At 41.6% G+C, this 27008-nt stretch overlaps 2 protein-coding genes across 4 annotated transcripts; both read left to right on the top strand.

Moving 5' to 3' along the window:
• The first annotated feature begins 1817 nt into the window (after positions 1 to 1817).
• On the top strand, positions 1818 to 13503 carry LOC139411985 (transmembrane protein 233). The gene is made up of 4 exons (XM_071158753.1): positions 1818 to 1848; positions 1944 to 2140; positions 13164 to 13298; positions 13433 to 13503. Exons 2-4 carry the CDS (start codon positions 1952 to 1954, stop codon positions 13442 to 13444), a joined length of 336 nt encoding a protein of 111 aa, XP_071014854.1. The 5' UTR covers positions 1818 to 1848; positions 1944 to 1951; the 3' UTR covers positions 13445 to 13503.
• Positions 13504 to 19265: 5762 nt separating this feature from the next.
• Positions 19266 to 26846, top strand: LOC139410829 (5'-AMP-activated protein kinase subunit beta-1-like). Of its 3 annotated transcripts, none has more exons than XM_071156376.1 (8): positions 19266 to 19402; positions 20269 to 20454; positions 20612 to 20781; positions 20911 to 21004; positions 21086 to 21200; positions 21364 to 21497; positions 21625 to 21693; positions 21890 to 26844. In XM_071156376.1, exons 2-8 carry the CDS (start codon positions 20293 to 20295, stop codon positions 21965 to 21967), a joined length of 822 nt encoding a protein of 273 aa, XP_071012477.1. In that variant the 5' UTR covers positions 19266 to 19402; positions 20269 to 20292; the 3' UTR covers positions 21968 to 26844. The 3 variants fall into 3 exon arrangements, with proteins under 3 accessions (XP_071012477.1, XP_071012479.1, XP_071012478.1); XM_071156378.1 differs by having other exon boundaries at positions 19297 to 19402; positions 20274 to 20454; positions 21890 to 26846; XM_071156377.1 differs by having other exon boundaries at positions 19315 to 19402; positions 20264 to 20454; positions 21890 to 22727.
• The last annotated feature ends 162 nt before the right edge of the window (positions 26847 to 27008 follow it).

Raw genomic sequence — 27008 nt, 5'->3', positions numbered from 1 at the left:
TTCCAGGGATCAACAAGCCTTCCACCCCTGTGTCTGCCCTAATGGCAGCCCCCAGAGGCTCCATGTACAGAACGAAGAGGAGAGCCGAGAGTGGGCATCCCTGCCTGACCCCAGACGAGAGGTCAAAAACGTCACCTAAGTGACTATTTACACTAACTCGACACCCCGCTCCGACATATAAAGTACGGATCCATCCTATAAACTTCTCCCCAAATCCTAATCTACCTAACACCCTGAATAGAAAAGATCTATTCACGCGATCAAAAGCTTTCGCCTGATCTAGCGCTGCTACCATTAAAGGCAGCCCTCTATCTTCAACCCAAGCGATGGAATCCCTGATCAACTGTAGGTTCCATCTTATAGAGCGGCCCTCTACCCCGCACGTCTGATCCTCGTGGACGACGTAGGGAAGGGCTGTGCGCAACCGGTCTGCTAAAACCTTTGCAAGAATCTTGTAATCTACGCACAGCATGGTCAATGGCCGCCAGTTGCCGCTAGTGACGAGCAACTGAAGAAAATTTAAATAGACTGCAGTCAAAACTTCAGGACCTTTTATCACATGGTTGTTGTAAAGTTCATGCAGTCGACATGTATGTCACGCCCTGATCTGTTTCACCTGTCCTTGTGCTTGTCTCCACCCTCCTCCAGGTGTCACCCATCTTCCTCATTATCCCATGGGTACTTATACCTGTGTTGTCTGTCTGTCTGTGTGAGTTTGTTTTGTTTGTTCAAACCTACCAGTGGTTCCTGGTGCACCCTGTCTTTGCTATAGTCCCTGTTTTCTAGTTTTGACCAAGCCTGCCTGCCCGCCTGTACCTTTGCCTCTACTCTAGATTACCGACCTCTGCCTGACCCGACCCTAAACCCGCTTGCTGTTCCGATGCCTTACACTCTCTCTAGATTATTGACCCCTGCCTGCTTGACCTGTTTGCCTACCCCTGTTTAAAGAAGAAACTTTTGTTTCTTCAACACTGTCTGCACCTGGGTCATACCTTCAAACATGATAATGTAGGTACAAGTCAGACAATGTATATCCCCACAGTGCAACACACTGAAAGTTGGTCACCGATTTTAACATAAGTAATCCGATCGAACGCACCCCACGTCTCACTCCTATCCAATATTGTACGTAGGCTGTCATTGTAAAATAAGAATTTGTTCTTAACTGACTTGCCTAGTTAAATAAAGGTTCAATAATAAATATGCTCTTATGAAGTAAATTGCAGTGCATAGAGAATGGTGTTATTTCTATCAGAAAAAAACGCAAATATTTTAATGGCTTTCTTACATTATCCCTAATATTCTGAACTCGTTCTCCATATATTCTAGTGAGTCTGTGGACAACATTCATACTAAAAGGTACGCTGTATTTAAAGGGATGGCTTCAGATAAATGTACTGAAAACCCTATTGAATGAAAATTCCATGAGAAAATCTGTTGCCAGCAAGTGGGAGGGTTTTCAGCTGTTGAATTACATGTATTCAATGCGTGCAAGGGAACCACGCCTGCAAAGCCCATTGAGCACCTGCACAAGGTAAGTCTGAATACCAACTACTGAGAAGTGTGTAGGAAAGACGTGCGTAAGAAAGGCATAATTAACTCAATTGGAATCGGGCCCTATGTGCATGCCTTAATCTACTTTCTCTTCACTTTTTCTGTCTTGAACTCTGTTCATCTCACTTTCTTCCCTGTCCCTCCCTCTCTCCGTCCTCTAGTGCCCCTCCTCTCTCAGAAGAAGGATAGTATTCACCCCTGAAAGTAATTAGGTCATCTCTCATCTCTGGCTGGAGCCCCTAGTCTGCTTCAGTCTTCTCACACCTAAGACAGTCTTAAGACACTCGTCCCCAGGTAAGGTTTTTCCTCCCATACATTGGCTTACTTTTTTACCTGGCTCCTTTACTTCCTTTCTGTCCATCTCTGACTGACAAGTGTGACCTGTTTAGCCGGTCCAATGTCTCCAGGGACGCCCCAGCCAACAGAGGTGAAGACCAAGCAGCTGCTGGATGTGAGTGCTGACCACTTGGGGGGCAGGGAGGCCCAGGAGATCCCCCCTCTGAAGAACTATGTCTACCTGACCATCCTCACTTGCTTCTGCCCAGCCTGGCCTGTTAACATCGTGGCTCTGGTCTTCTCTGTACTGGTGAGTCTGATCAAGAGTTTGGTCAATGATGTCTGCCTCTACCTCAATGTTGGTCAAGAATAGAGTACACGTCTCATCTTTAGACAGGCATGATGTAAAGAGGATGGATCAATGATATGGATACTGTTAAGGTATTGAGGACTGGTTATTTTGACTGTGTTTAAAAATGTTTGAGAAACACTGATCATTTTATTAGCAGTATATCATGAGTGAAATCTCAGCCATGACAACTCTTCATGGTAATTTTGTGGCACAACAGTTTATTTGAAATTATACATGCTGTTCTGTGTGATGCACCTGTCTCAGTGCAAGTGTGTTAGTGGTGTATGATCACTGAATGGCTAATGAGTCAGTGTGCCTGTGAAGTTCAGTCTCATGAGTTACAAAAATAGCCTGTCCAACTCTTTGAACCCCTGTCAGCGTCACACACGTACACATAATGCTGACGATGTGTGCTCGGTCATGAATGGAGCTGAAGTTCAACTATAGGATAGGATAAATGTCCACGACTGTGTCAAATCCCAGATCCCAGATGTGTTGGAGGATTAACATTCCGGGAGAGTTTAGACAACCAAAGTAAATGGACACAGCTTTGCACAATACAATGACTGTATTGTGAGTATAGTTTCCCCTCATCAACAGCAGTACTGTGGGGCAGGAAGAGCATACAGTGGCTTGCGAAAGTATTCACCCCCCTTGGAATTGTTCCTATTTTGTTGCCTTATAACCTGGAATTAAAATTTTTTTTAGGGGGGTTGTATCACTTGATTTAAACAACATATTTTGAAAATGCAAAATACTTTTTATTGTGAAACAAACAAGAAATAAGAAAACTTGAGTGTGCATAACTATTCACCCCCCCCAAAGTCAATACTTTGTAGAGCCACCTTTTGCAGCAATTACAGCTGCAAGTCTCTTGGGGTATGTCTCTATTAGCTTGGCACATAGATCCACTGGGATTTTTGCCCATTCTTCAAGGAAAAACTGCTCCAGCTCCTTCAAGATGGATGGGTTCCGCTGGTGTACAGCAATTTAAGTCATACCACAGATTCTCAATTGGATTGAGGTCTGGGCTTTGACTAGGCCATTCCAAAACGTTTAAATGTTTCCCTTTAAACCACTCGAGTGTTGCTTTAGCAGTATGCTTAGGGTCATTGTCTTGCTGGAAGGTGACCCTCCATCCCAGTCTCAAATCTCTGGAAGACTGAAACAGGTTTCACTCAAGAATTTCCCTGTATTTAGCGCCATCCAGCATTCCTTCAATTATGACCATTTTCCCAGTCCCTGCCGATGAAAAACATCCCCACAGCATGATGCTGCCACCACCACTGTGGGGATGGTGTTCTCGGGATGATGAGAGGTGTTGGGTTTGCTTTTTCCTTGATGGCCAAAAAGCTCAATTTTAGTCTCATCTGACCAGAGTACCTTCTACCATATGTTTGGGGAGTCTCCCATATGCCTTTTGGCGAAAACCAAACGTGTTTGCTTATTTTTCTCTTTAAGCAATGGCTTTTTTCTGGCCACTCTTCTGTAAAGCCCAGCTCTTCAGGGTTATCTTTGGTCTCTTTGTTGCCTCTCTGATTAATGCCCTCCTTGCTTGGTCCGTGAGCTTTGGTGGGCAGCCCTCTCTTGGCAGGTTTGTTGTGGTGCCATAATCTTTCCATTTTTTAATAATGGATTTAATGGTGCTCCGTGGGATGTTCAAAGTTTCGGATATTTTTTTATAACCCAACCCTGATCTGTACTTCTCCACAACTTTGGCCTTGACCTGTTTGGAATGCTCTTTAGTCTTCATGGTGCCGCTTGCTTGGTGGTGCCCCTTGCTTAGTGGTGTTGCAGACTCTGGGGCCGTTCAGAACAGGTGTATATATACTGAGATCAGATCATGTGACACTTAGATTGCACACAGGTGTACTTTGTTTAACTAATTATGTGACTTCTGAAGGTAATTGGTTGCACTAGATCTTATTTGGGGGATTCTTAGCAAAAGGGGTGAATACATATGCACGCACAACTTTTCCGTTTTGTATTTTTTGAAACAAGTTTTTAAATGTTTTCACTTCACCAACTCAGACTATTTTGTGTATGTCCATTGCATGAAATCCAAATAAAAATCAATTTAAATGACAGGTTGTAATGAAACAAAATAGTAAAAACGCCAAGGGGGGTGAATACTTTTGCAAGGCACTGTATGGACTGATTAAGAGTATGTGACATCAATGTATGATTTGTGTGACTGTCTGAGTTAACACACCAGTATTCAGCCCTGAGTGTCCAAATTTGGAGTAAAGCCATATTGTTTTTGAAGCCACAGCAAGGGGGGTTAGGGTGGAGAGGCACACTTCTGGATGGCCTCCATCTGTATCTGATAGGGTTTTGTAGTTTCAGTAGAGCAATCACCACTGTTGACTTTCTCCTTTCCTTTTCATTAACCCCAAAAAGCCTAAGCCGTTGGTGGGGGTGGGGGGGGGGGGGGTTGTTTTAATATGGTCGTAGCATAACATTTTAGGTTCCCTGTAGGTATGAAATTAATATATACACTACATGAAAAGTATGTAGACGCCTGCTCGTCAAACATCTTATTCCAAAATCATGGGCATTAATATGGAGTTGGTCCCCCGTTTGCTGCTATAACAGACTCCACTCTTCTGGGAAGGCTTTCCACTAGATGTTGGAACATTGCTGCTGGGACTAAGTATGTAGGTCTGATTAGATTACTGTGCAAATGTCCGGTAGCTCAGATCCTGACTAATGGAAACATTTCCTCACAGTTCTCTCTATCACGTGGCACAGGACAGGGTTGTCCCGCTAGTCCTCTCCTTTTTTCTTTGGCTATAGAGCCACTGGCAGAAGCTTTTAGATCTCATCCATCCATCCATGGTGTTCGTATAGGTGGGCGTGAACATCTGGTCTCGCTATATGCTGATACATTTTGCTTTACCTCACTAAACCAGAAATTTCACTCTAGTTGACATCCTGAAAGAATATGGAACCTTTGCAGGGTATAAAATGAGCCTATCGAAGAGTATAATTATGTCTATTAACAGGGCAGCTATGCAGAAACCAATCTTAGACCAGCTGTTTTCTTGGAGACCTCAGAAAATGACATACCTTGGATTGCAAATTCTTTCTGAAATTATTAAGACATATCAACTGAACTATACTCCACTTCTCAAAAAGGTTGGGGAAGAATTGGATTGATGGTGGGATTTACCAATTTCTCTTACTGGGCGGGTCAATTGTGTAAAGATTAACGTATTACCAAAATTCTTTGGTACCTTTTTCAAACTTTGCCCTTTCCTATTCCCAAAGTTTTTTTCAAACAACTTAATTGGAAGATGTCTTCATTTCTGTGGAAAGGGAAACCCCCAAGAGTGAAACTTACATCTTTATGCAAACCATACTCAGAAGGAGGACTTACCCTACCTGACTTACAGTTGTATAACTGTAAAGGCTGTGTGGGTATGGCAAAATACAACAAGTTCACCCTCTTGGAGACAGATAGAGGAAGAGTGTCTGTCCCTTGTAATATTGGCAAATATACCTTACATTAGCCCACCTAAAGCTTTGCTAGGTCTCATAAACAACCTTTTCATTAAACACACTATTTTAGTTAGTCAGTTAAGAACAAATTCTTATTTTCAATGATGGTTAACTGCCTGTTCAGGGGCAGAACGACAGATTTGTATCTTGTCAGCTCAGGGTTTGAACTTGCAACCTTCCGGTTACTAGTCCAACGCTCTAACCACTAGGCTACCCTGCCGCTCCACTTATTGATTGAAGTCCATAAACAAACAGAAGGGTATAAATCTATATATGAACAAACACCTTTCTATAATAACCCTGTCTTACCCAAACCCCTGAGAGATGCTATTACATTTTCTTGTTTCAACAAAGGAATTAAAACATTTGGTCATCTGTATTGAGAAGCTGAACTACTATACTTTCAACAACTGCCATTTCATTTTCAGTTACCTCAAACTCATTTCTTCAAGTACCTACAGGTTAGGCATTATATTGCCACTAGGCAGGGAGGTAGGATTCAGTCCACGTGTAAACCTATAACTGATAAACTGTGGCTGGAGAGGAAAGGGGTCAAAGGTTTCATTTCTTACGTGTACTCACTCTGGTCTTCAAGGTCTGTTGGGGTACGATGACGCTCTGAAGGCTTGCATGAAGTGGCATGATGACCTTGGTCTCATTGTTGAGGATGAGAAAAGCTCTTTTTAGATGCTCAGCATCTTTAATTTAACACACATATTATGCATATGTTTTTGTCCTGCCCTGAGCAAGGCAATTATTGGAATAACATTATTCAGATCTTATCACAGGTCACTAAAATGACTGTACCACTAGATCCTTCCCTTATTCTTCTTGAAGATGACTCTGCAAAACCAGATTAATTAAATTGGCAGCCAATAAATGCACAGCTATTTAATGGAAGAGTGACACTCCGCCAAGCAAGCAGATGTGGTTAAAACTAACATGCTATATTCCATCTGAAAAAATTACTACAATTCACGTAATGAACCCTTTGAATTTAATGAGGTCTGTGGGGACTTTCAGCAGTTTCTAGAGATGTCACCTTAGCTGCCTCATTATTGTTTTCTTTCTTAATGTATCATTTGTTTTTGCGTTGATAATTTATTTTCTACATTGAATGTGAGGGTCCTTCTGTTTAGTTTTTGTTAATCATCAACGCTAATACCGGTAGATGGGAGGGAGGGGGGTGTTAATGGGTTGGGGAGGGAAGGGTTTTGTACGATGTGCTCCCATGTAGCATGCTGTTTTGTGTAGGTGGAAGGAGTAACGAGGAATTATCTGTGTCATATTTTTCTGATGATTGTTAAATTGTAAAAAACGACAATTAATACATTGTTAATTAAAAAAAGAAAATTGTATGGACCTCGCTTTGTGCACGGGGGCACTGTCAAGCTGAAACAGGAAAGGGCCTTCCACAAACTGTTGCCAGAAAGTTGGAAGCACAGAATCGTCTAGAATGTCATTGTGTGCTGTAGCATTACGATTTCTCTTCACTGGAAATAAGGGACCTAGCCCGAATCATGAAAAACAGAGCCAGACCATTATTCCTCCTCCGCCAAGCTTTACAGTTGGCACTATGCATTGGGTCAGGTAGCATTCTCCTGGCATCCGCCAAACCCAGATTAGTCCGTCGGACTCCAGATGGTGAAGCGTTATTCATCACTCCAGAGAGCCCGTTTCCATTGCTCCAGCTTTACACCACTCCAGTCGACGCTTGGCATTGTGCATGGTGATCTTAGGCTTGTGTGCTGCTGCCCGGCCATGGAAACCCATTTCATGAAGCTCCCGAAGAACAGTTCTTGTGCGGACATTGTTTCTGGAGACAGGACATACAGTTGCCCGGGCAGCTCTAGCAAGGCAGAAATTTGATGAGCTGACTTGTTGGAAAGGTGGCATCCTATGACAGTGCCATGTTGAAAGTCACTGAGCTCTTCAGTATCGGCCATTCTATTGCCAATGTTTGTTTATGGAGATGGCATGGCTGTATGCTCGATTTTATACACCTGTCAGCAATGGGTGTGGCTGAAATAGCTGAATACACTTATTTGAAGGGGTGTCCACCTACTTTTGGCCATGTTGTGTATACTCTATATATTTTTTATTAAATACTGAATTTGGCCTTTACTACTACAGCCATTAGAAATGCATTGAATAACACGTTCATAAATGGCAAAACAGTCAAAAATGTATCATCAGGAATAAGGTTTTGAAGTGTCTGTCCTGTATCTAGGAGATATAAGAAAGCTCAGGAGATATATATATAGAGAGACACAGTTAACCCTTTTTTTTTCCTGTCACAAAACTACTCATACTTCCATTATTTTAAAAAAATGGTACCGGGTTACCTTCAGACGTGGGTGACCACATTTAAATTAAAATACCCAAATGTGGGACAACAAGATGATTTTGCGGGAGATTCGCGGGATAGTGTAATCTAGACATTCATATTTTTTCACACACAAAAATCTTCCTCCTACTGCACCGAGCCAGCTAATTGAAGCACACGTAGTCTACTCTGTAAGGACTGGATCACACCGACAGCGTTTTTGCGCAAAATAGTGTCAGCGTCATCTGTATATGTATGCAACAAAAGTTCAACATTCACCTTCTGCTACCATGTCTGTCAAGACGTCTACGCATACAGTTTGACGCACACGTTCAATAAATTAAACATATGCACCACACAGAACGCATTGCAACTGCCTCTGCCTGCTGCATGGCAAATGCAGCGTTCCATTGGAAATTAATGTACTTTTGGTCAGTGGCGATTTTAGCATGTAAATCTTAGTGGGGCAATCAAACAAAAAATGTGGGATGCATGCCAGCAAAGCCACAACACTAAATACATTAATTTCACTATAACTGTGACAAACGGTACCCACAAACTGTTATGGCCTACAAAAAGCTATCCCAACAGCAGTCCCAACACCTTACCACTGCTACATGTGGCTTTCAGTGAGGCCTTATCTGGCAGCAAAACAGTTCATTCAGCCTCATTTACTGCCTTTTAAAAAAACATAGTTGATATGGCTGACTTGCTTAAAAAATGTGGTTTCTACTGACAGTTGAGATGTGCAAACTATGGCACAAGGGGACGACAAGAGGATAAGAGGCAATCCGTAATTTTGATTAAGACATTAATGAGCAAGTGATGACGGACGTAGTCAATATAACTATTTCTTCAGCACTTTTATACAGCAAAAGAATTCAGAACATGGGCCGTTCTTACAGTATTCTCTCCGTACACCAAGTCAGAACCGTAGGATAAATACAGGGGACATATAAACAGACAATGAAAGCTCTTACAATATTCAATGATTACATTTCTATAAAACAGGTTATAGGCTACATGTGCACCAAGTTAGAACAGTAGGCGAAATTGAGAGGTGAAAATAGACCAAATTATTAGGGTGAGGCACATTGCACGTCGTTTGGGTCTTTGAGAGTCAAAAAAGATACATGTCATATAAGACTATTTGACACGTTAAATAAGCTTTTCAATTGACACATTAAACAACACAATTCTATTGTAGAATGTTGGTGTGCTGAATTTGCATGTGAAAGCCAAGCACCACCACTACTATCGGTAGCACTGTCTAAGCTGTACAAAAAGAAGCACACACCAGCCATGAACGATGTGTTTACAATAACGCGTTGGTTAAAATAGACCAAATTATTAGGGTGAGGCACATGGGCTACTAACAGCTTACTACACAACATACACTTAGTGTTACTTTCTTAGCTACAGTATACATATCTCCCTGGCATATAACATAATTTATGCAGCAGCATACAAGACATTTTTGGACTCACCTTGTGAAGGTGGCGCGGCAGTCCTTTGTTTGCAAATTTTGTCATAAAAGTCTGGCATTCTCTGGATTTATGGTGGGAATTCTGGGGGAAAAAAACACAGCACTCCAATGAATAGCAGGCTAACGTTGGTGGTTGCTTTGCAATGCCTGCAGTTAGCCACTGAATCTTTACAGATTACTCATTTGTTGAATTTGCGATTTTCAACTTGTTGTGTAATCTTTATGTCCAATGGCCGATGAGCAACGATACATTTTATCTATCATTTCTCTTCATTATTTCTCTTCATATGACAAGGATTTAAAAGGATGTGCTAGTAGATTGTCGACTTAATTCATGATGACTGCTAGCTAAGACTCTTGACATCCTCAGTCCAATCAAAGCTACTGTACATATAACATGATTTGACGTAATTTTATCTGTGGCCAATGACCTTGAGCCTTCTTGGAAGGGCACTTGTAATATAACTCTATGGCAGGACCCAAAGGGCTAAAATGTTGGATGTCTACCCTTACTAAGGACTTAAACTGAGTGACAGAACACTGAGCCAATCATGGTGCAGTGCTCCTATTTTCTGTTGGCTCGTCCCACCACCGCAGAAGCACGGAGCTAGGCTGAAACACCTGCGTTTTGGAGCTGTCGGTGTGATCGAGGTGTAACGCCTCAATCAAACCCATTTTACATTTTGGTACACCAGAAGTACATTCATTTCCAATGGAACGCTGCATTTGCCCTGCAGCATTGCATTGCAGAGGCAGTTGTAGTGCATATGTTTGATTTAACCTAAGAGTTGATCAGGCTGTTGATTGTGGCCTGTGGAATGTTGTCCCACTCCTCTTCAATCGCTGTGCGAAGTTGCTGGATATTGGCGAGAACTGAAACACGCTGTCGTACACGATGATCCAGAGAATCCCAAACATGCTCAATGGGTGACATGTCTGGTGAGTATGCATGGCATGTAAGAACTGGGACATTTTCAGCTTCCAGGAATTGTGTACATGGGGCCATGCATTATCATGCTGAAACATGAGGTGATGGCGTCGGATAAATGGCACAACAATGAGCCTCAGAATCTCGTCACAGTATTTCTGTGCATTCAAATAGCCATCGGTAAAATGCAATTGTGTTCGTTGTCCATAGCTTATGCCTGCCCATACCATAACCCCACCGCCACCATGGGGCACTCTGTTCACAAAGTCGACATCAGCAAACTGAGCACCATACACGTTGTCTGCCATCGGCCCGGTATAGTTGAAACCGGGACTCTTCAGTGAAGAGCACACTTCTCTAGCGTGCCAGTGGCAATGGAAGGTGAGCTTTTGCTCACTGAAGTTGGTTATAACGCCGAACTGCAGTCAGGTCAAGACCCTGGTGAGGATGACGAGCACGCAAGTGAGCTTCCCTGAGACGGTTTCTGACCATTTGTGCATTAATGCTTTGGTTGTGCAAACCCAGTTTCATCAGCTGTCCGGGTGGCTGGTCTCAGACGATCCTACGGATGTGGAGGTCCTGGGCTGGCGTGGTTACACGAGGTCTGCGGTTGTGAGGCCGGTTGGAAGTAGCGCCAAATTCTCTAAAACAACATTGTGGTAGAGAAATTAACATTAAATTCTCTGGCAACAGATTTGGTGAACATTCCTGCAATCAGCATGCCAATTGCACACTCCCTCATAACTTGAGACGTCTGTGGCATTGTGTTGTGTGACCAAACTGCACATTTTAGAGTGGCCTTTTATTGTCCCCAGCACAAGGTGCATCTGTATAATGATCATGATGTTTAATCAGCTTCTTGATATTCCACAACGGTCAGGTGGATGGATTATCTTGGCAACAGAGAAAGCTCACTAACAGGAATGTCAACAAATTTGTGCACAACATTTGAGAGAAATAAGCTTTTTGTGCATATAGAACATTTCTGGCATCTTTTATTTTATTCTGGGACCAACACTTTACATGTTACATTTATATTTGGGTTTAGTGTAAATAAGCTATTTATATTTTGGTTCAGTGTAGATAAGCTATTTATATTTTGGTTCAGCGTAGTTAAGCTATTTCAACTATTTAGCTCTGTGATCGGAAATGAAGCTCAGTTTAACGTAGAACAGATGGTTCACCTTTTGTAGGCTACGTCTGAATAATGTAATGTCAAATTTCTGGAGTAGACAATATTTAATTGATAAATATAATACAAAATACATATAATAAATACATTTTGCAATAGTTTTCACCTTTTCTGGACATGAGTTCATATTCCCAAAGTAGCCATACAACAAATTGCCATGTGCATGTCTAATTTAATTGGGCCTACAGGTATTAAATAGGCTTTTAATTTCCTGTTTTTGCTCTATGCATATAGTAGAATTGAACAGGTGAACAGACAGTTGATACACAATTGATGCTTTGCATTGAAATGTTTAGGCTACCACTGTAAGTAGGCCTACTGTAGTTTTCATATTTTTCAGAGTAGACAATGTTTCAGAATTCGCAGGCAGTGCAACATATTTAGGTTCGGGAAAAAGTAAATGCAAAACGTTATTGAAATCAAACAGTGTGCTTACAGGTGGACAACAATTTGCAATTATTTTTGTCTTTCAGAAACGGTCAGTTAGACTACATCAAATATCACTGCAAAAGAAAACATTCTCCAAAAACATTTGATACACTTTTCCATTGCTATTTCCTTTAGATGGTGTCTTAGCCTAGTTCTAATACTTCCAAAGTATACAGCAAATAAGGACATTATTGTCACCATAAAAGGTGAATGGTGGGCAATTTTTAGGCGGAGTTATAATGCTCGTTCACACGCAGTTTTACAGACCTAACGGAAAAATGCATAGGCTACTTATGGTGTGCACCAAGTTTATTAATCTCAATATTGTGTGCATGGGCAGGCTTTTCAGAAATGGTGCAAGCAGATATCTAGTATAAAATGTACGCAACGGTTTTAAATGAGGCCCCGAGTCTGACAAACAAGGCTGTAGCTCTGCCACTTTCCACACCAGATGAGGAAGGCAAACAGGCAGATGTGGTAAACAGATATCTCTTTCTCAAACAGACTGATTTTGATGGATTTATTTTATTATATTAATTAGATCGACTTAAGGATCCATTAAACCTCATGTGTGCCAATGGCAGCTGTTGCAGCTTTGTGGCTGTGAGAAACAAGATGAGGAGCACATGACACTGAGTAATCCACAGCACTCTGACAAACCTTAATATAAAGATGAATTTAAGATGCCACAGGGACGGGGTGAGAAACAGAGAAGTGTACTGATCAGTGCCAGAAGGGTTTCCCATAGAAATGATTGAGTGTTTACAGGTCCAGTCCAGCCTTTTCATCTGACTCACCAATGATACAGAGTCACTCTTCCCTCCATTCGTAGTATTATGATCTCTTTAACTGGTGTGTCACCCTCTGAATCTCTGGCTAAATATTAGATGGTTTATTGGCTGGGATTAAACCTACCTGTATCTCCCCAGTGTCCACTAATGGTGTACACTGTTACAGTAATGGTTATTGATGAATAATTATAGAAAACTTTACACCATTTATTGATGAATGGTTCTAATTGTTTAAAAGTGATATTTTCTGTTGCTCTGCCTCAACTGTACCCATTGTTCTTGTCCTCCCGCCCTCTCTCTCTGTTTCTCCCTCTCCTGTCTTCTGAAGTCTCAGAACAGTTATGATGAGGAGGACTATGAGGGTTCCGAGAGGCTCGGTAGGAAAGCCTTTCACATGGCGATAGCCTCCATGATCATTGGCCTCCTGATCATCCTGATCTTATCCATAGTGCACTTTACCACGGTATGATTACAACCATCAGTGTACCTGATTCCATACTCATAATCATGTTTTTCTTGCTTCATTTAGAATTATAGGGAGATCTTAATAATGAACTATTTTCTGCTTTTCTATCTCTGTTCAATTCCATACCATAGCATGCTGTATGAATGCTGGAGGATGAAAGATGGCAACATTCACCAGGAGTGATCATCTCCTGGGGAAGGATCCTCTCTGGGCACTTTCATGATCAGACCAGACATTCTTCAGAGCATCATCTGCTGATCGGGCTTGAGCCTTTGAATCCTGGGATGGATCATCTTGTCTGTATTCTTATTATGATAACCCTCACATCAGTTTACTTTGTAGTGAAAACAGAAAGCAACATTCAGCGGTCTTATTGTAATGTACAGTATGCTATTGGCCGTATCTGATGGAACATGCAGTCTAAGGAACCAGCAGTCTTGTCCTCCCGCCCTCTCTCTCTGTTTCTCCCTCTCCTGTCTTCTGAAGTCTCAGAACAGTTATGATGAGGAGGACTATGAGGGTTCCGAGAGGCTCGGTAGGAAAGCCTTTCACATGGCGATGCACAGATCATTTTCTGACATGAAACTTAAAAAAGCATTATATTGTCAGTATTGTACAGTAGCATTTTATACATTTTTTTTATGAATGCTTATTGTTTATACATACCAAAAACACAAACGTATTGTACACCAGCCTGAAGGGAAGAGGCAAATGAATTTTGCTCAGATGGTTAAAGGGGCATAATTCCTGTCATTCATTTCTATGTGTGTATGTTTTTCATTTTGTAGATCTAGACAGAGTAAAATCTATGTAGGGTTGTTTAAAGGACAAACAGTTGTTGATGCACTGAGAGCTTGCATGATCCTAATGAAATGTGAACACAGATAGGGTTCAGTACAAACATGCCATATACCCTGTGGTGTTCTCCTGTATCATAGCCTGATGTTGTCTTACAGCTGCTCTGTCTTATATTTTATCATCTAATGGAAAATTATAAAAATGAAATAGTACTGATGAATGTAGAATTTACTATGTATTCATATTTTCTTACTTTTACTATGGAACTGAAATGGATGTTCAGCCACTTGTGGTAAAGAACGTGTGTGTTGTATTCCAATAAATGTTGTGCAATTTTAAAGTTAGCGTTTGATTTTGACATTTTACCTGCATGACCTCTCTCTCTTTCTCGCTCTCTCACACAGACACACACAAGCATACATGTACTTATTCATACACCAAGAAGCCAAAAGTGATTTTTTTTACATGTTAAAGCACTGATGGGTGAGATGTTTGTTTGGCAGATTGCCTTCCTTACTCCCCCTCATGCCCCATGTCCCACATTCCCACGTATCCTTCACAGCCTTTGCAATCTGCAGAGTCTGGAGGATCCTGTATTCTGATATGTAATAATATCATAATTAAAGGCTATAAATAGAGACTTGGCACTTAGCTGGTACCTTAACGATGGCTTCAACAACCCAACATCCCTTAGTCATTATTTGGATGATACAATGGTGGTGGTGATGAAGATGGTGAAGATGAGAACGATGATCATTCATATTTTATTTAATTTCAGTCAAGAATTTAAGGATTCAACATTGAGCAGTGCACAGCAAACTGAATCCATGCACAAAATAAGAACTTTTTTTACGCCTCAGGGTCAAAACTGTAAACTGTAAATTTTGTTAATTTGTATGATTGTGTGCAGTGCTCCCTTGTTAAAGAAGTATTGGTCTCAATAGGATTTCCTGTTTAAATAAGGTTAAAAATTAAAAATACAAACCTGCGAAGACTGCTTTTCACACCCCAGTCTAAATTTATCCAAGTGGGTACACTTTTTGGAGCCTCTAAGGAAAGCTTTGAGACTGGTTTCCCAGTGTATATTTTGGTGTGGCCCAGTTGTGAGACGGTGAAACTGGATAGCCGTGTGAAAGCATTAGAGGAATAAGTCAACCTGCAATGGTTGAGCAGGGATACCGTAGGATATCTAAATCAGGAGTCATATGTGTAAACAGACCATAGAGGACTCTAGTTCCCAAAAGTCTGTTTTAACATCGGCAGCCCCATTGAGGACTTTCACCATTTTGAAGTAGTCAGCAGGTGGGACTTCCTATGGGTTAAGAAACGATAACATAATTCCATCCAGGTCATCAAAAGGGATCAGCCAATGAATTATACTTGTAAACAAACATTTCATAACTGCAGTTGGTAGTAAGTCGCCAACCTTGGCGTTATACCTGTTCAAACAACACACTCCAGTATGCACCCTTTCAGTTTGTTTACCAACTCATAGAAGTCATAGAGGAAGAAAATGTACTACTTTAAAATGGAGATGGCCTCAATGGTGCTGGCCATGCTCTCAGAGATGCCATAATGGGACAGATACAATGTTACGTCGTCCAACTATATGAGACAGACACGTGATATTAGTCTTCTAAAACTTGATTGATAAGTGCCAAAGATGTTTTATCCGTGTAAACCCCACTTGCACAGTATTTCCATATTATTTATTTTAGGCTTTCAAAAACTTGATTCAATGTTACTAAAAATAAAAGTAAAATGTATCTATTCAGTATGGCTAGGCTATATGCCAGGGGTCTGTCATGCCAAATAGTGTCCCCCTCTATGTGGTAAGGAGAAGGAGGCTGTTCTGACCGAGATGCATGCTGGCCATTTCAGAGTGAAGCGCATGATTGCCAAAATCAACCTACGTTTCTTCTGCCGGGGAATTGTCAAGGAGGTGGACAGCTGGGCAAGTGAAATAACCTTTTGTTTATCAATCACATTCTATTATATCTGAAATTATTTTGATTTCAATTAATGTCATATCAGAGAGCACCTAATGTTTCAATTTGTCACTTTTTGCTTAAAGGTCAGTACCCTGACTAGCCTGCCAGAAGTTTGAGGGTGAAGACTGTGGCGCCGGAGTTGAAGCCCATCAAAGTTGTTTCACCATGGCATATGATCGGTAAGTGTCCCAATTCAAATTTTGCCCTGATAAGTTGTTTTGTAATGATTTCTTTATTTGACCACAGCAGAGTTCAAAATTATAGAATATGTGTGTGTGTGTGTGTGTCAATCTGCATACTGTATGGCACAGATACTGGTAAGAATAAAGTAATCTTCTCTCTAACACTTTAAATGTTATGGTGGACCTCATTGCACCCTTCACGAAATCCAGGAATGGCAACAGCTGGTGTCTGATGGCGACCGATCACTTTACCAAGTGGGTGGAGGCGATACCCATTAAGGTCAGTAAAGGAAGAGAACGTGCTTTACTCTCAATTCCCTTCTGTAACCCATTAAAAAGGGTGCTTGGAACCAAAAATAAATGTTGCTTTGTATGATACCCATCAATGACGAGACTAGCTAGGCCACCTCCAAGGTGATGGTGGACATCTTCAACACCCACGGTTCTCCTGAGGTCATCTTGAGTGACCGAGGTCGTGAACTCTGGACAGGTATGGATGTTATAGGTTATCTTCTGTCACCAATGGTTTGTTTTATTTATTTTTTACACATTCCATGGTACATTATCAGACATATTTCAATATCTTACATTGTCAATAGATATCACTTTCCTCCCTCCGAGTACAATGCAATTGTATATACAATTATTGTATATGCTGTAGTCTTTCAAATTTGTGATTGACTTAGTGTTGTTGTTTGTCTATTGCTATGTTTGAATAACGTATTTTCAAATCAATGAAACCCCACCTGATGTGGTGGAAGTTGTCGAACCAGATCAGAACACCTTCGAGTACTCCCTTCAGGCACGGACTGAGAAGGATGTGGCGGTTTTTGACCAGGTAAAAATTATTGTCTGCTGTTAATTTATTTTCTGGCCCTCCAAGAGATATGTAAGAAATGTATTTGTAATATGAAATATAATTGCATGTATTTCTGTTATCAATCAAGGTGAGACTGAACATGGACAAGATGCAGGAGAAACAGAAGGAGAGCTACCGGAGCAGAGTCAAGAAGGGGAACAAGTGCTACGACATCCGGGCGAATTGCTTGGTTTGGAAGAAGGATGAAAGGAAGGTGTGACCTGGGAAACCTCGCTGCTCTTTTGCTCCTAGCTGGGGTCACCGTCTGATAAAGTGAGCATAAAAAATATAATCACTATTTGTATTTGCACACAAAATAACCTGGAGCTAGTTTTAGTTTCCCTAACACTGATATTTTTCTCTTTGTCTTCCTAGGGTTACCTGAGTGGAAGCAAACAATCTTCTGCAGTTGGACAGTTGGACGGTCGACCACTGGAAGCATTGACGCCCTACACTTCAGTGAAGCCCAATAGACAAAGTATGTTAAGCTTTGGTTGACATTTGAGAAAGCAAGAAATGGTAGTTATGCTAAGCTTATAAAAATGTACCTCTTCAATTTACCTCTCCTAATGACTTTAGGACCATTGACTGTCCGAGCCACCCAGGAGGTATCCCATCCACCAGAACCAGAGAGTTCAGATCAGTCTAATTCTCTGTGCTCTGAGTCGGAGGGGGACCAGCTTCAGGTAGGCTATACCTTCAAAACTTTTGAAAAGTACATATCTTCCATTTATGACACTGCACTAATCCATCAAATCTTCTCAAGTAAAGAGTAAATTGTGTGTTTTCTTGTTTACGTCTGTCTCGTACCCTGTTCCCTTTAACTCTGCTCTTGTTCTCCAGGACCTAGGGGTTCTGCCCAACACCCAGACACTAATAGTTTATCGAATCCCATTGTGACGTAGAGGGGGACACTATTTGGCCGGGGGACATTATTTGGCATGACAGGCCCCCAAAGTGGCGGCAGGTACTTTCTGGATCGAATCCCCAAGCTGACAAGGTCATTCTGCCCCTGAACAAGGCAGTTAACCCACTGTTCCCTGGTAGGCTGTTATTGTAAATAAGAATTTGTTCTTAACTGACTTACCTAGTTTAATAAAAGTTTAAAAAAAACAACAACAAAAAACATTTTGATTAAAACAAATAATAATAATAATTTAAAAAAAGACACATAGAATCACCAGAATCACCAGGAATTCATCCAAAAATAAAATCATTCAGGAAATCTGTTCCCAAGTATTCACACAAATAAAAAAAGAGAAAGTGATCGTTTATCAATGTAATCCAGGTATGAAATTATTGTTATTTTCAAATTCAATCTCTTTTTCGGTTTAGTTGTCGTCAATTTGCAGTGTACAAATTATTATAATTATTGTACAACGTTTCTCAAAGTCTGTTCAAGAACCTACATAACGTTTTGGAAAAACGTGTAGTTCAGCACAAACCGCAACGTAGCAAAAGTTCAAGCGACACAACCCAAGTCTGTTCATGGACCTGGGTCCGGTTTCCCAAAATCATCTTTAAGAGGCAATCGGCAGTTTCCTACATTAATTTTTTTACTTGATTCTTTAAGAATGCCTCGTGAGCTTTGTATAACTGTCATACCACATCATAACCCAACATATAAGCTTGTTTTACTCCAATATTGGTAAACAAAGTACATGTAAACTAACACTATATAGCCTCAAAACATGGTTAAAACTATAATTGTGATATCATGGATGGTCAGTCCTTGAATCCATAGCTCTGTCTATGAATTTGAGAGTTGTTACATTTCTCCAGTCCCGTTCCTTGGCTTTTTACCGAAACAGGAGCGAATTCACGTGTTGTTGTTTCAGATGCTGATTGCCACTTTAAGGCTAAATTCATAATTAGAACCATAGGATAAATTCTATGGTTCTAAAATTAATTTAGGCTTAAGATGCTTTTGCGAAACCGGGCCCTGAACGTTTCCTTTTTTAAACCTAGGAATCCATCATGGCCATTCCTAAAATTTGCTCCAGCTTCACAGTAGTGTTTTCTGTTGTGACCTAGAAAAGGTTACACTAGTTTTTGAAATACTTTACTCAATACTTTACTCAATGGTCTGAAAAATCATTCCGAGACAGGCGTGACTTCGAATGCGAAAAAACAGGAAGAGGTGTGTGCTCGTGCAGCCTACAGTCGTCTGTCTTTGGGTTAGGTTACAATTTACCCGTTCAGGGGAAAATGGCGATAGGAAATACAATAGCGTAGATTCCCAGTATTATAATTTCCAGAAATTAAACGAAGGTAAGAAAAGTGAAAACAATTAGGCCTACTTCAATGTTACTTTGGCATGGATCTTCCGGATGTGATGTGTTTTTAAGTTTGAGTAGCGAGGCAGTTTTTGCCATAGGTGGTATATATAGTAGGTCATATGGTTTTTGCTGATGCACGGAAACGCAAACCTAATGTCAGTGTGTGTCTGCGCCAGTGTTTGTTTTTGCGAGCAAGTTTGTGTTGGGGGTAGGGGTATTGGTCATGTCAGGAGACGGGGATATTTTATCAAATGCTTACATTTTGGTCTTGGCCATTTCTCAATTAATTACAATAGGCTTTGGTGGAGGATTCGCCAGCTGATTCGATCCTGCTTATTTACATCCTGTGTATATTAAGGCACGGTGTAGCCTGTGCGAGATATGGCTTGGAAACATAGGCCCCTACTTCAATCAGGGATGAGAAATGGGCTTCGAATCGTCCCATTATCCCAACTGTTACACCGAGTAGATTGAATGACGGATAGTTTTTAAGTAAACTGCCGTTTTTGTCCTAGTTATCAATTCTGAGCACAACCCATTTCTCATCCCTGGATTGAGGTATGTTTTTCCGAGCCATATCTGACGTCGGCACTGTGCACGTGCCTTAATATACACAGGAAAGCTGCTGTCCCACCCTGGTGCAAGCGTGTCTGTTCAACGAGGAAATGCTCAGATTGGCTAAATGTTCAACCAGGCCAGCTTCTGAAAATATTTTCTGTCATGTAAATGTCAGATATTACAAGATATATTCATATTACGTTATGTCAATGTTCCTTGTATATATAAGGGCTGATGTGTACTATATTAACAGTATTATTGTTGTTGATCATTTTTTCATACTTGTGTGTTGATGATCAGTGCAGTGGTTGTTGCTGAGTCAGAATGGGAAACAACAGCAGCAGTGGTGAGCGGGCCAGTGCAGGTCAGGGTGAGAGGCCCTATCAGCGTGACGATGGACAAGGTGCCAAGGATGGAGCACGGCCCAAGATTATCATGGACAGCACAGATGATGCTGACCTGTTTAACACCCGAGAGGCAAAAAATGTACAGAAATATAGATAGTGAAGTCTAAAGGGGTTAATTCATTCAGATTTACATTGAAGTATTTACAAGGTTGCCTGTAGGGCAGGCTAAACCTAACTTTTTTTTCTGTGGGCCTCCATGTGTAGTGATGATGTTAATGTGAGTCCAATTGTGCCAGGCTCCTCAGGAGATCCAGGAGTTTCTAGCCTGGCAGCGGGACCTTGAGAGTGACAGTAAATGTCCCAGTCAGGCCAAGCCCACTGTGTTCCGTTGGACAGGCGCTGGCAAAGAGATCTTTGTGTCTGGATCATTCAACAACTGGGCCACCAAGATTCCCCTCAACAAAAGGTGAGCAGGTTTGGGGAAAACCTGAAAAAAGCACTTTAATTTGGCAAAATGTGAATAGTTGATACGGATTGAAATTGAATAATGTTTCCTGCTCAATAATCTTTGTATTGCGTTATTTTTCTGACCCAGCCAGAACAACTTTGCAGCGGTTGTGGACTTGCCTGAGGGAGAACACCAGTATAAATTCTGTGTAGATGGACAGTGGACCCTCGACCCGACAGGGGTGAGTACAAACCCTCTGTCGGAATGATATAATACCATTCCCTCTTTGTTCAGTCTTTCAACTGTATTTCATCCTTCACAGGCTGTGTTGACGACCAAAACTGGCACGGTCAATAATGTCATTCAGGTGAAGAGGACTGACTTTGAGGTGTTTGATGCCCTCATGATTGATTCTCAGGAATGTGCAGACATGTCAGGTACTGATGCTTGATTACCATCATAATTTATGTGTTTTACCAATAACAACTCCATTTAGTGTTGAAGGCCATTTAATTTCTGATGGTAAATTAATTAACGTGCCTAATTTCACCTGGTGGTTTACTGCACATTGAATCATAGTATGTGTCCCTGTGATTTCAGACCTCTCGAGTTCCCCTCCGGGACCCTACCAGCAGGACCCATACATAACCAAGACGAGCGACAAGCTCAAGAACCCCCCCATCCTGCCACCACACTTGCTGCAAGTCCTACTCAATAAGGACACTGGCGTGTCTGTGAGTGATGGTTCAGAGGCTGGAGAACACCTTCATTGGGAGTCATGATTATGGAAATATGTTTTTATTTTCTCTGATTGATGTCAATTTCTTAGTGCTAATTGTTTGTTTTCTATATCCTGAACAGTGTGACCCAGCCCTTCTTCCAGAGCCCAACCATGTGATGCTCAACCACCTCTATGCCCTCTCCATCAAGGTCAATCATTGCTGCTCTCAACTCATTTGTTTCCTCACTAGATCAGACACCTCAGCAGAGATGGGGTCAATTACATTCCCTGTTGTCAGTTGAATTTGACATAGAATAGCGCAATTCAAATCTTGTGTTAAATAGACCTCAACTCTGCATCTCAAGACATTCCTGCCTGATCCGTGTCTATTTTATTTTCTTTCAGGATGGGGTGATGGTTCTTAGCGCAACCCACCGCTACAAAAAGAAGTATGTGACCACACTTCTGTACAAGCCGATCTAATCATGCCATCATGTGCGTCCTGCCTAGAAACGTTTCAAATCTATTCTTGTATAATTCTGTTTTTTATATCGATGATTAAACTTCTCTCTATCTCAGATGATCTGTAAATAATATGACCTTTTAAGAGTTAAAATGTTCAGATATCTTCATATTAGCGCATGGAAAAAGACCTGCATTTGCCAAACAGACGCTTATCATGCTAGTTAATGGAAAAGTATCATTGTGTAATGGTGAGACAAAACCAGCTGCTACAACACTACACCAGAAAGTGGAGATAGCCATATAAATACACAAACCAAGGTGGACAAAAAGTTATTGGATTCAGTCCAGAATTTACCTTGTTAGACTGCTTTTGCATATTGATTCTTGGTCTTAACACCTTTTGATCTCACTTCCACTCGTACACTCCAATAACTATATTACAGTGCATTCGGAAAGGATTCAGACCCATTGACTTTTTCAACATTTTGTTTTTCGAAAATGGATTAAATAGTTTTTTCCCACTCGTCAATCTACTGACTACCCCGTAATGACAAAGCAAAAACAGGTTTTTAGAAATTTTAGCAGTGTATAAAAAAAGAATAACGGATATCACATTTACATAAGTATTCAGAAACTTTACTCAGTGCTTTTTTTTAACCTTTTGGCAGCAATTACAGCTTCAAATCAAATGTTAGTCACATGCGCCGACTACAACAGGTGTAGATTTTACAGTGAAATTCTTACTTACAAGCCCCTAACCAACAATGCATTTAAAAAATATGAATAAGAAATAAAAGTAAGTAGTTAAAGAGCAGCAGTAAAATAACGAGACTATATCTGTCGGTGCCAACAGAGATGGCTGCCTCGCTTCGCGTTCCTAGGAAACTATGCAGTATTTTGTTTTTTTTATGTGTTATTTCTTACATTGGTACCCCAGGTAATCTTAGGTTTTATTACATACAGTCGGGACGAACTACTGGATATAAGAGCAACGTCAACTCACCATCATTACGACCAGGAATACGACTTTCCCGAAGCGGATCCTCTGTTTTGCCCACCACCCAGGACAATGGTTTGGATCCCAACCGGTGAACCAAAACAATGTCGCCGTAAAAGGGGCAGACGAAGCGGTCTTCTGGTCAGGCTCCGGAGACGGGCACATCGCGCACCACTCCTGAGCATACTACTCGCCAATGTCCAATCTCTTGACAAATAGGTTGATGAAATCTGAGCAAGGGTAGCATTCCAGAGAGACATAAGAGACTAACGTTCTTTGCTTCACGGAAACATGGCTCACTTGAGACACGCTATCAGAGTCGGTACAGCCAACTGGTTTCTTCACGCATCACGCCAACAGAAACCAGCATCTTTCTGGCAAGAAGAGGGGCGGGGGGGTATGCCTTATGATTAACGAGACGTGGTGTGATCATAACAATATAAAGGAACTCAAGTCCTTCTGTTCACCTGACTTAGAATTCCTCACAATTAAATGTCGACCGCATTATCTACCAAGAGAATTCTCTTCGATTATAGTCACAGCTGCATATATTCCCCGCCCCCCCCCCCCCTGGAAACCACATATCCTGAGGCTGCATTCATTGTAACTGGGGATTTTAACAAGGCTAATCTGAAAACAAGACTCCCTAAATTCTATGAGCAAATCGGAAAAGCTGACCACGACTCAATTTTGTTGCTTCCAGTCTATAGACAGAGACTAAAACAGGAAGGCAATCAAACAAGCTCAGCGTCAGTATAGAGACAAAGTAGAGTTGCAATTCAATGGCTCAGACACAAGAGGTATGTGGCAGGGTCTACAGTCAATCACGGATTACAAAAAGAAAACCAGCCCTGTCGCGGAACAGGATGTCTTGCTCCCAGACAGACTAAACAACTTCTTTGCTCGCTTTGAGGACAATACAGTGCCACTGACACGGACCCCTACCAAAACCTACGGACTCTCCTTCACTGCAGCCTACGTGAGTGAAACATTTAAATGTGTTAACCCTCGCAGGGCTGCAGGCCCAGATGGCATCCCCAGCCGTGTCCTCAGAGCATGTGCAGACCAGCTGGCTGGTGTGTTTACGGACATATTCAATCAATCCTTATCCCAGTCTGCTGTTCCCACATGCTTCAAGAGGGCCACCATTGTTCCTGTTCCCAAGAAAGCTAAGGTAACTGAGCTAAACGACTACCCCGTAGCACTCACTTCCGTCATCATGAAGTGCTTTGAGAGACTAGTCAAGGACCATATCACCTCCACCCTACCTGACACCCTAGACCCACTCCAATTTGCTTACCGCCCCAACAGGTCCACAGATGATGCAATCGCATGCACACTGCCCTAACCATCTGGACAAGAGGAAGACCTATGTGAGAATGCTATTCATCGACTACAGCTCAGCATTTAATACTATAGTGCCCTCCAAACTCGTCATCAAGCTCGAGATCCTGGGTCTTGACCCCGCCCTGTGCAACTGGGTACTAGACTTCCTGACGGGCCGCCCCCAGGTGGTGAGGGTAGGTAACATCTCCATCCCGCTGATCCTCAACACTGGGGCCCCACAAGGATGCGTTCTGAGCCCTCTCCTGTACTCCCTGTTCACCTACGACTGCATGGCCATGCGCGCATCCAACTCAATCATCAAGTTTGCAGACGACACTACGGTGGTAGGCTTGATTACCAACAATGACGAGACGGCCTACAGGGAGGAGGTGAGGGCCCTCGGAGTGTGGTGTCAGGAAAATAATCTCACACTAAACGTCAACAAAACAAAGGAGATGATCGTGGACTTCAAGAAACAGCAGAGGGAGCACCCCCCTATCCACATCGACGGGACAGTAGTGGAGAGGGTAGTAAGTTTTAAGTTCCTCGGCGTACACATCACGGACAAACTGAATTGGTCCACCCACACAGACAGCGTGGTGAGGAATGCGCAGGAGCGCCTCTTCAACCTCAGGAGGCTGAAGAAATTTGGCTTGTCACCAAAAGCACTCAAACTTTTACAGATGCACAATCGAGAACATCCTGTCGGGCTGTATCACCGCCTGGTACGGCAACTGCTCCGCCCACAACCGTAAGGCTCTCCAGAGGGTAGTGAGGTCTGCACAACGCATCACCGGGGGCAAACTACCTGCCCTCCAGGACACCTACACCACCCGATGTCACAGGAAGGCCATAAAGATCATCAAGGACAACAACCACTGCCTGTTCACCCCGCTATCATCCATAAGGCGAGGTCAGTACAGGTGCATCAATGCAGGGACCGAGAGACTGAAAAACAGCTTCTATCTCAAGGCCATCAGACTGTTAAACAGCCACCACTAACATTGAGTGGCTGCTGCCAACATACTGACTTAACTCCAGCCACTTTAATAATGGAAATTGATGAATAAATGTATCACTAGCCACTTTAAACAATGCCACTTAATGTTTACATACCCTACATTACTCATCTCATATGTATATAGTGTACTCGATACCATCTACTGCATCTTGCCTATGCTGTTCTGTACCATCACTCATTCATATATCTTTATGCACATATTCTTCATCCCTTTACACTTGCGTGTATAAGGTAGTTGTTGTGAAATTATTAGGTTAGATTACTCGTTGGTTATTACTGCATAGTCGGAACTAGAAACTCAAGCATTTCGCTACACTCGCATTAACATCTGCTAACCATGTGTATGTGACATACATTTTGATTTGATTTGGTGGTCTGCTTGAAACGTGGGTATTACAGACGAGGTCAGGGAGAGGTTGAAAATGTCAGTGAAGAAACTTGCCAGTTCAAGGGTTTGCCTTTATTTGTACTACTTTCTACATCAAACCTATGAAATAAAGCATATGAAATCATGTGGTAACCGAAAAAGTGTTAAATATATCAAAATAGATTTTATGTTTGAGATTCTTTAAAGTAGCCACCTTTTGCCTTGATGACAGTTGGCGTTCTCTCAACCAGCTTCTTATGGTAGTCAACTGGAATGCATTTAAATTAACAGGTGTGCCTTTAGTTAATTTTTGGAATTTATTTCCTTAATGCATTTAATGCTACCTTGTGTTTTGACAAGGTAGGGGTGATATACAGAAGATAGCCCTATTTGGTAAAAGACCAAGTCCATATTGAGGCAAGAACAGCTCAAATAGGCAAAGAGAAAAGACAGTCCATCATTACTTGAAGACATGAAGGTCAGTCAATATGGAACATTTCAAGAACTTTGAAAGTTTCTTCAAGTGCCGTCACAAAAACCATCAGGGTCTATGATGAAACTGGCTCTCATGAGAACTGCCACAGGACAGGAAGACCCAGAGTTACCTCTGCTGAAGAGGATAAGTTCATTAGAGTTAACTGCACCTCAGATTGCAGCCAAAATAAATGTTTCACAGAGTTCAAGTAACAGACACATCTCAACATCAACTGTTCAGAGGAGACTGCGTGAATCATGACTAGAAGCTAAATTGAAATTTGCTATCGTAAATGTTAGCAACACCTCCGCCTTTGCGGAATGCACGGGGGATATGGTCACTAGTGTAACCAGGAGGTGAGGCCTCATTTAACACAGTAAATTCATCAGGCTTAAGCCATGTTGCAGTCAGGCCAATCACATCAAGATTATGATCAGTGATTAGGTCATTGACTATAATTGCCTTTGAAGTAAGGGATCTAACATTAAGTAGCCCTATTTTGAGATGTGAGGTATCACGATCTCTTTCAATAATGACAGGAATGGAGGTCTTTATCCTAGTGAGATTGATAAGAGATTACATTTGCAAACATTTCTAAAAACCTGTTTTTGCTTTGTCATTATAAGGTATTGTGTGTGTAGATTGAGGATTTTTTTTAAAATTTTATCAGTTTTAGAATAAGACTGTAAAGTAAAAAAAATTGGAAAAAGTCAAGGGGTCTGAATTCTTTCTGAATGCACTGTATACAGGTATTCTCCAGTTATTACTTACACAGAATGCTATGCGTTCAATACAAATACAGAACTAACAAACACATACTCAAAAGAATGCCATTCAATCATTTAATAGGTCAACAGTTTAATTGGCACAGTA

This window comes from Oncorhynchus clarkii, chromosome 6 (genome assembly GCF_045791955.1).
Source record: "Oncorhynchus clarkii lewisi isolate Uvic-CL-2024 chromosome 6, UVic_Ocla_1.0, whole genome shotgun sequence".
Taxonomy (NCBI): Eukaryota; Metazoa; Chordata; class Actinopteri; order Salmoniformes; family Salmonidae; genus Oncorhynchus; species Oncorhynchus clarkii.
The sequence above is the reverse complement of the archived record's forward strand: the minus strand, read 5'-3'. Positions and strand labels throughout refer to the sequence as shown.

Excerpts from the sequence above, each read along its gene's own strand:
- LOC139410829 (XM_071156378.1), top strand. The coding sequence starts at position 20,293 with ATGGGAAACAACAGCAGCAGTGGTGAGCGGGCCAGTGCAGGTCAGGGT. Across the intron at positions 20,455-20,611 it reads ACACCCGAGAGGCAAAAAAT|GCTCCTCAGGAGATCCAGGA; the intron begins GTACAGAAATAT and ends CAATTGTGCCAG. Across the intron at positions 21,005-21,085 it reads GGACCCTCGACCCGACAGGG|GCTGTGTTGACGACCAAAAC; the intron begins GTGAGTACAAAC and ends CATCCTTCACAG.
- LOC139411985 (XM_071158753.1), top strand. The coding sequence starts at position 1,952 with ATGTCTCCAGGGACGCCCCAGCCAACAGAGGTGAAGACCAAGCAGCTG. Across the intron at positions 2,141-13,163 it reads CTCTGGTCTTCTCTGTACTG|TCTCAGAACAGTTATGATGA; the intron begins GTGAGTCTGATC and ends TGTCTTCTGAAG.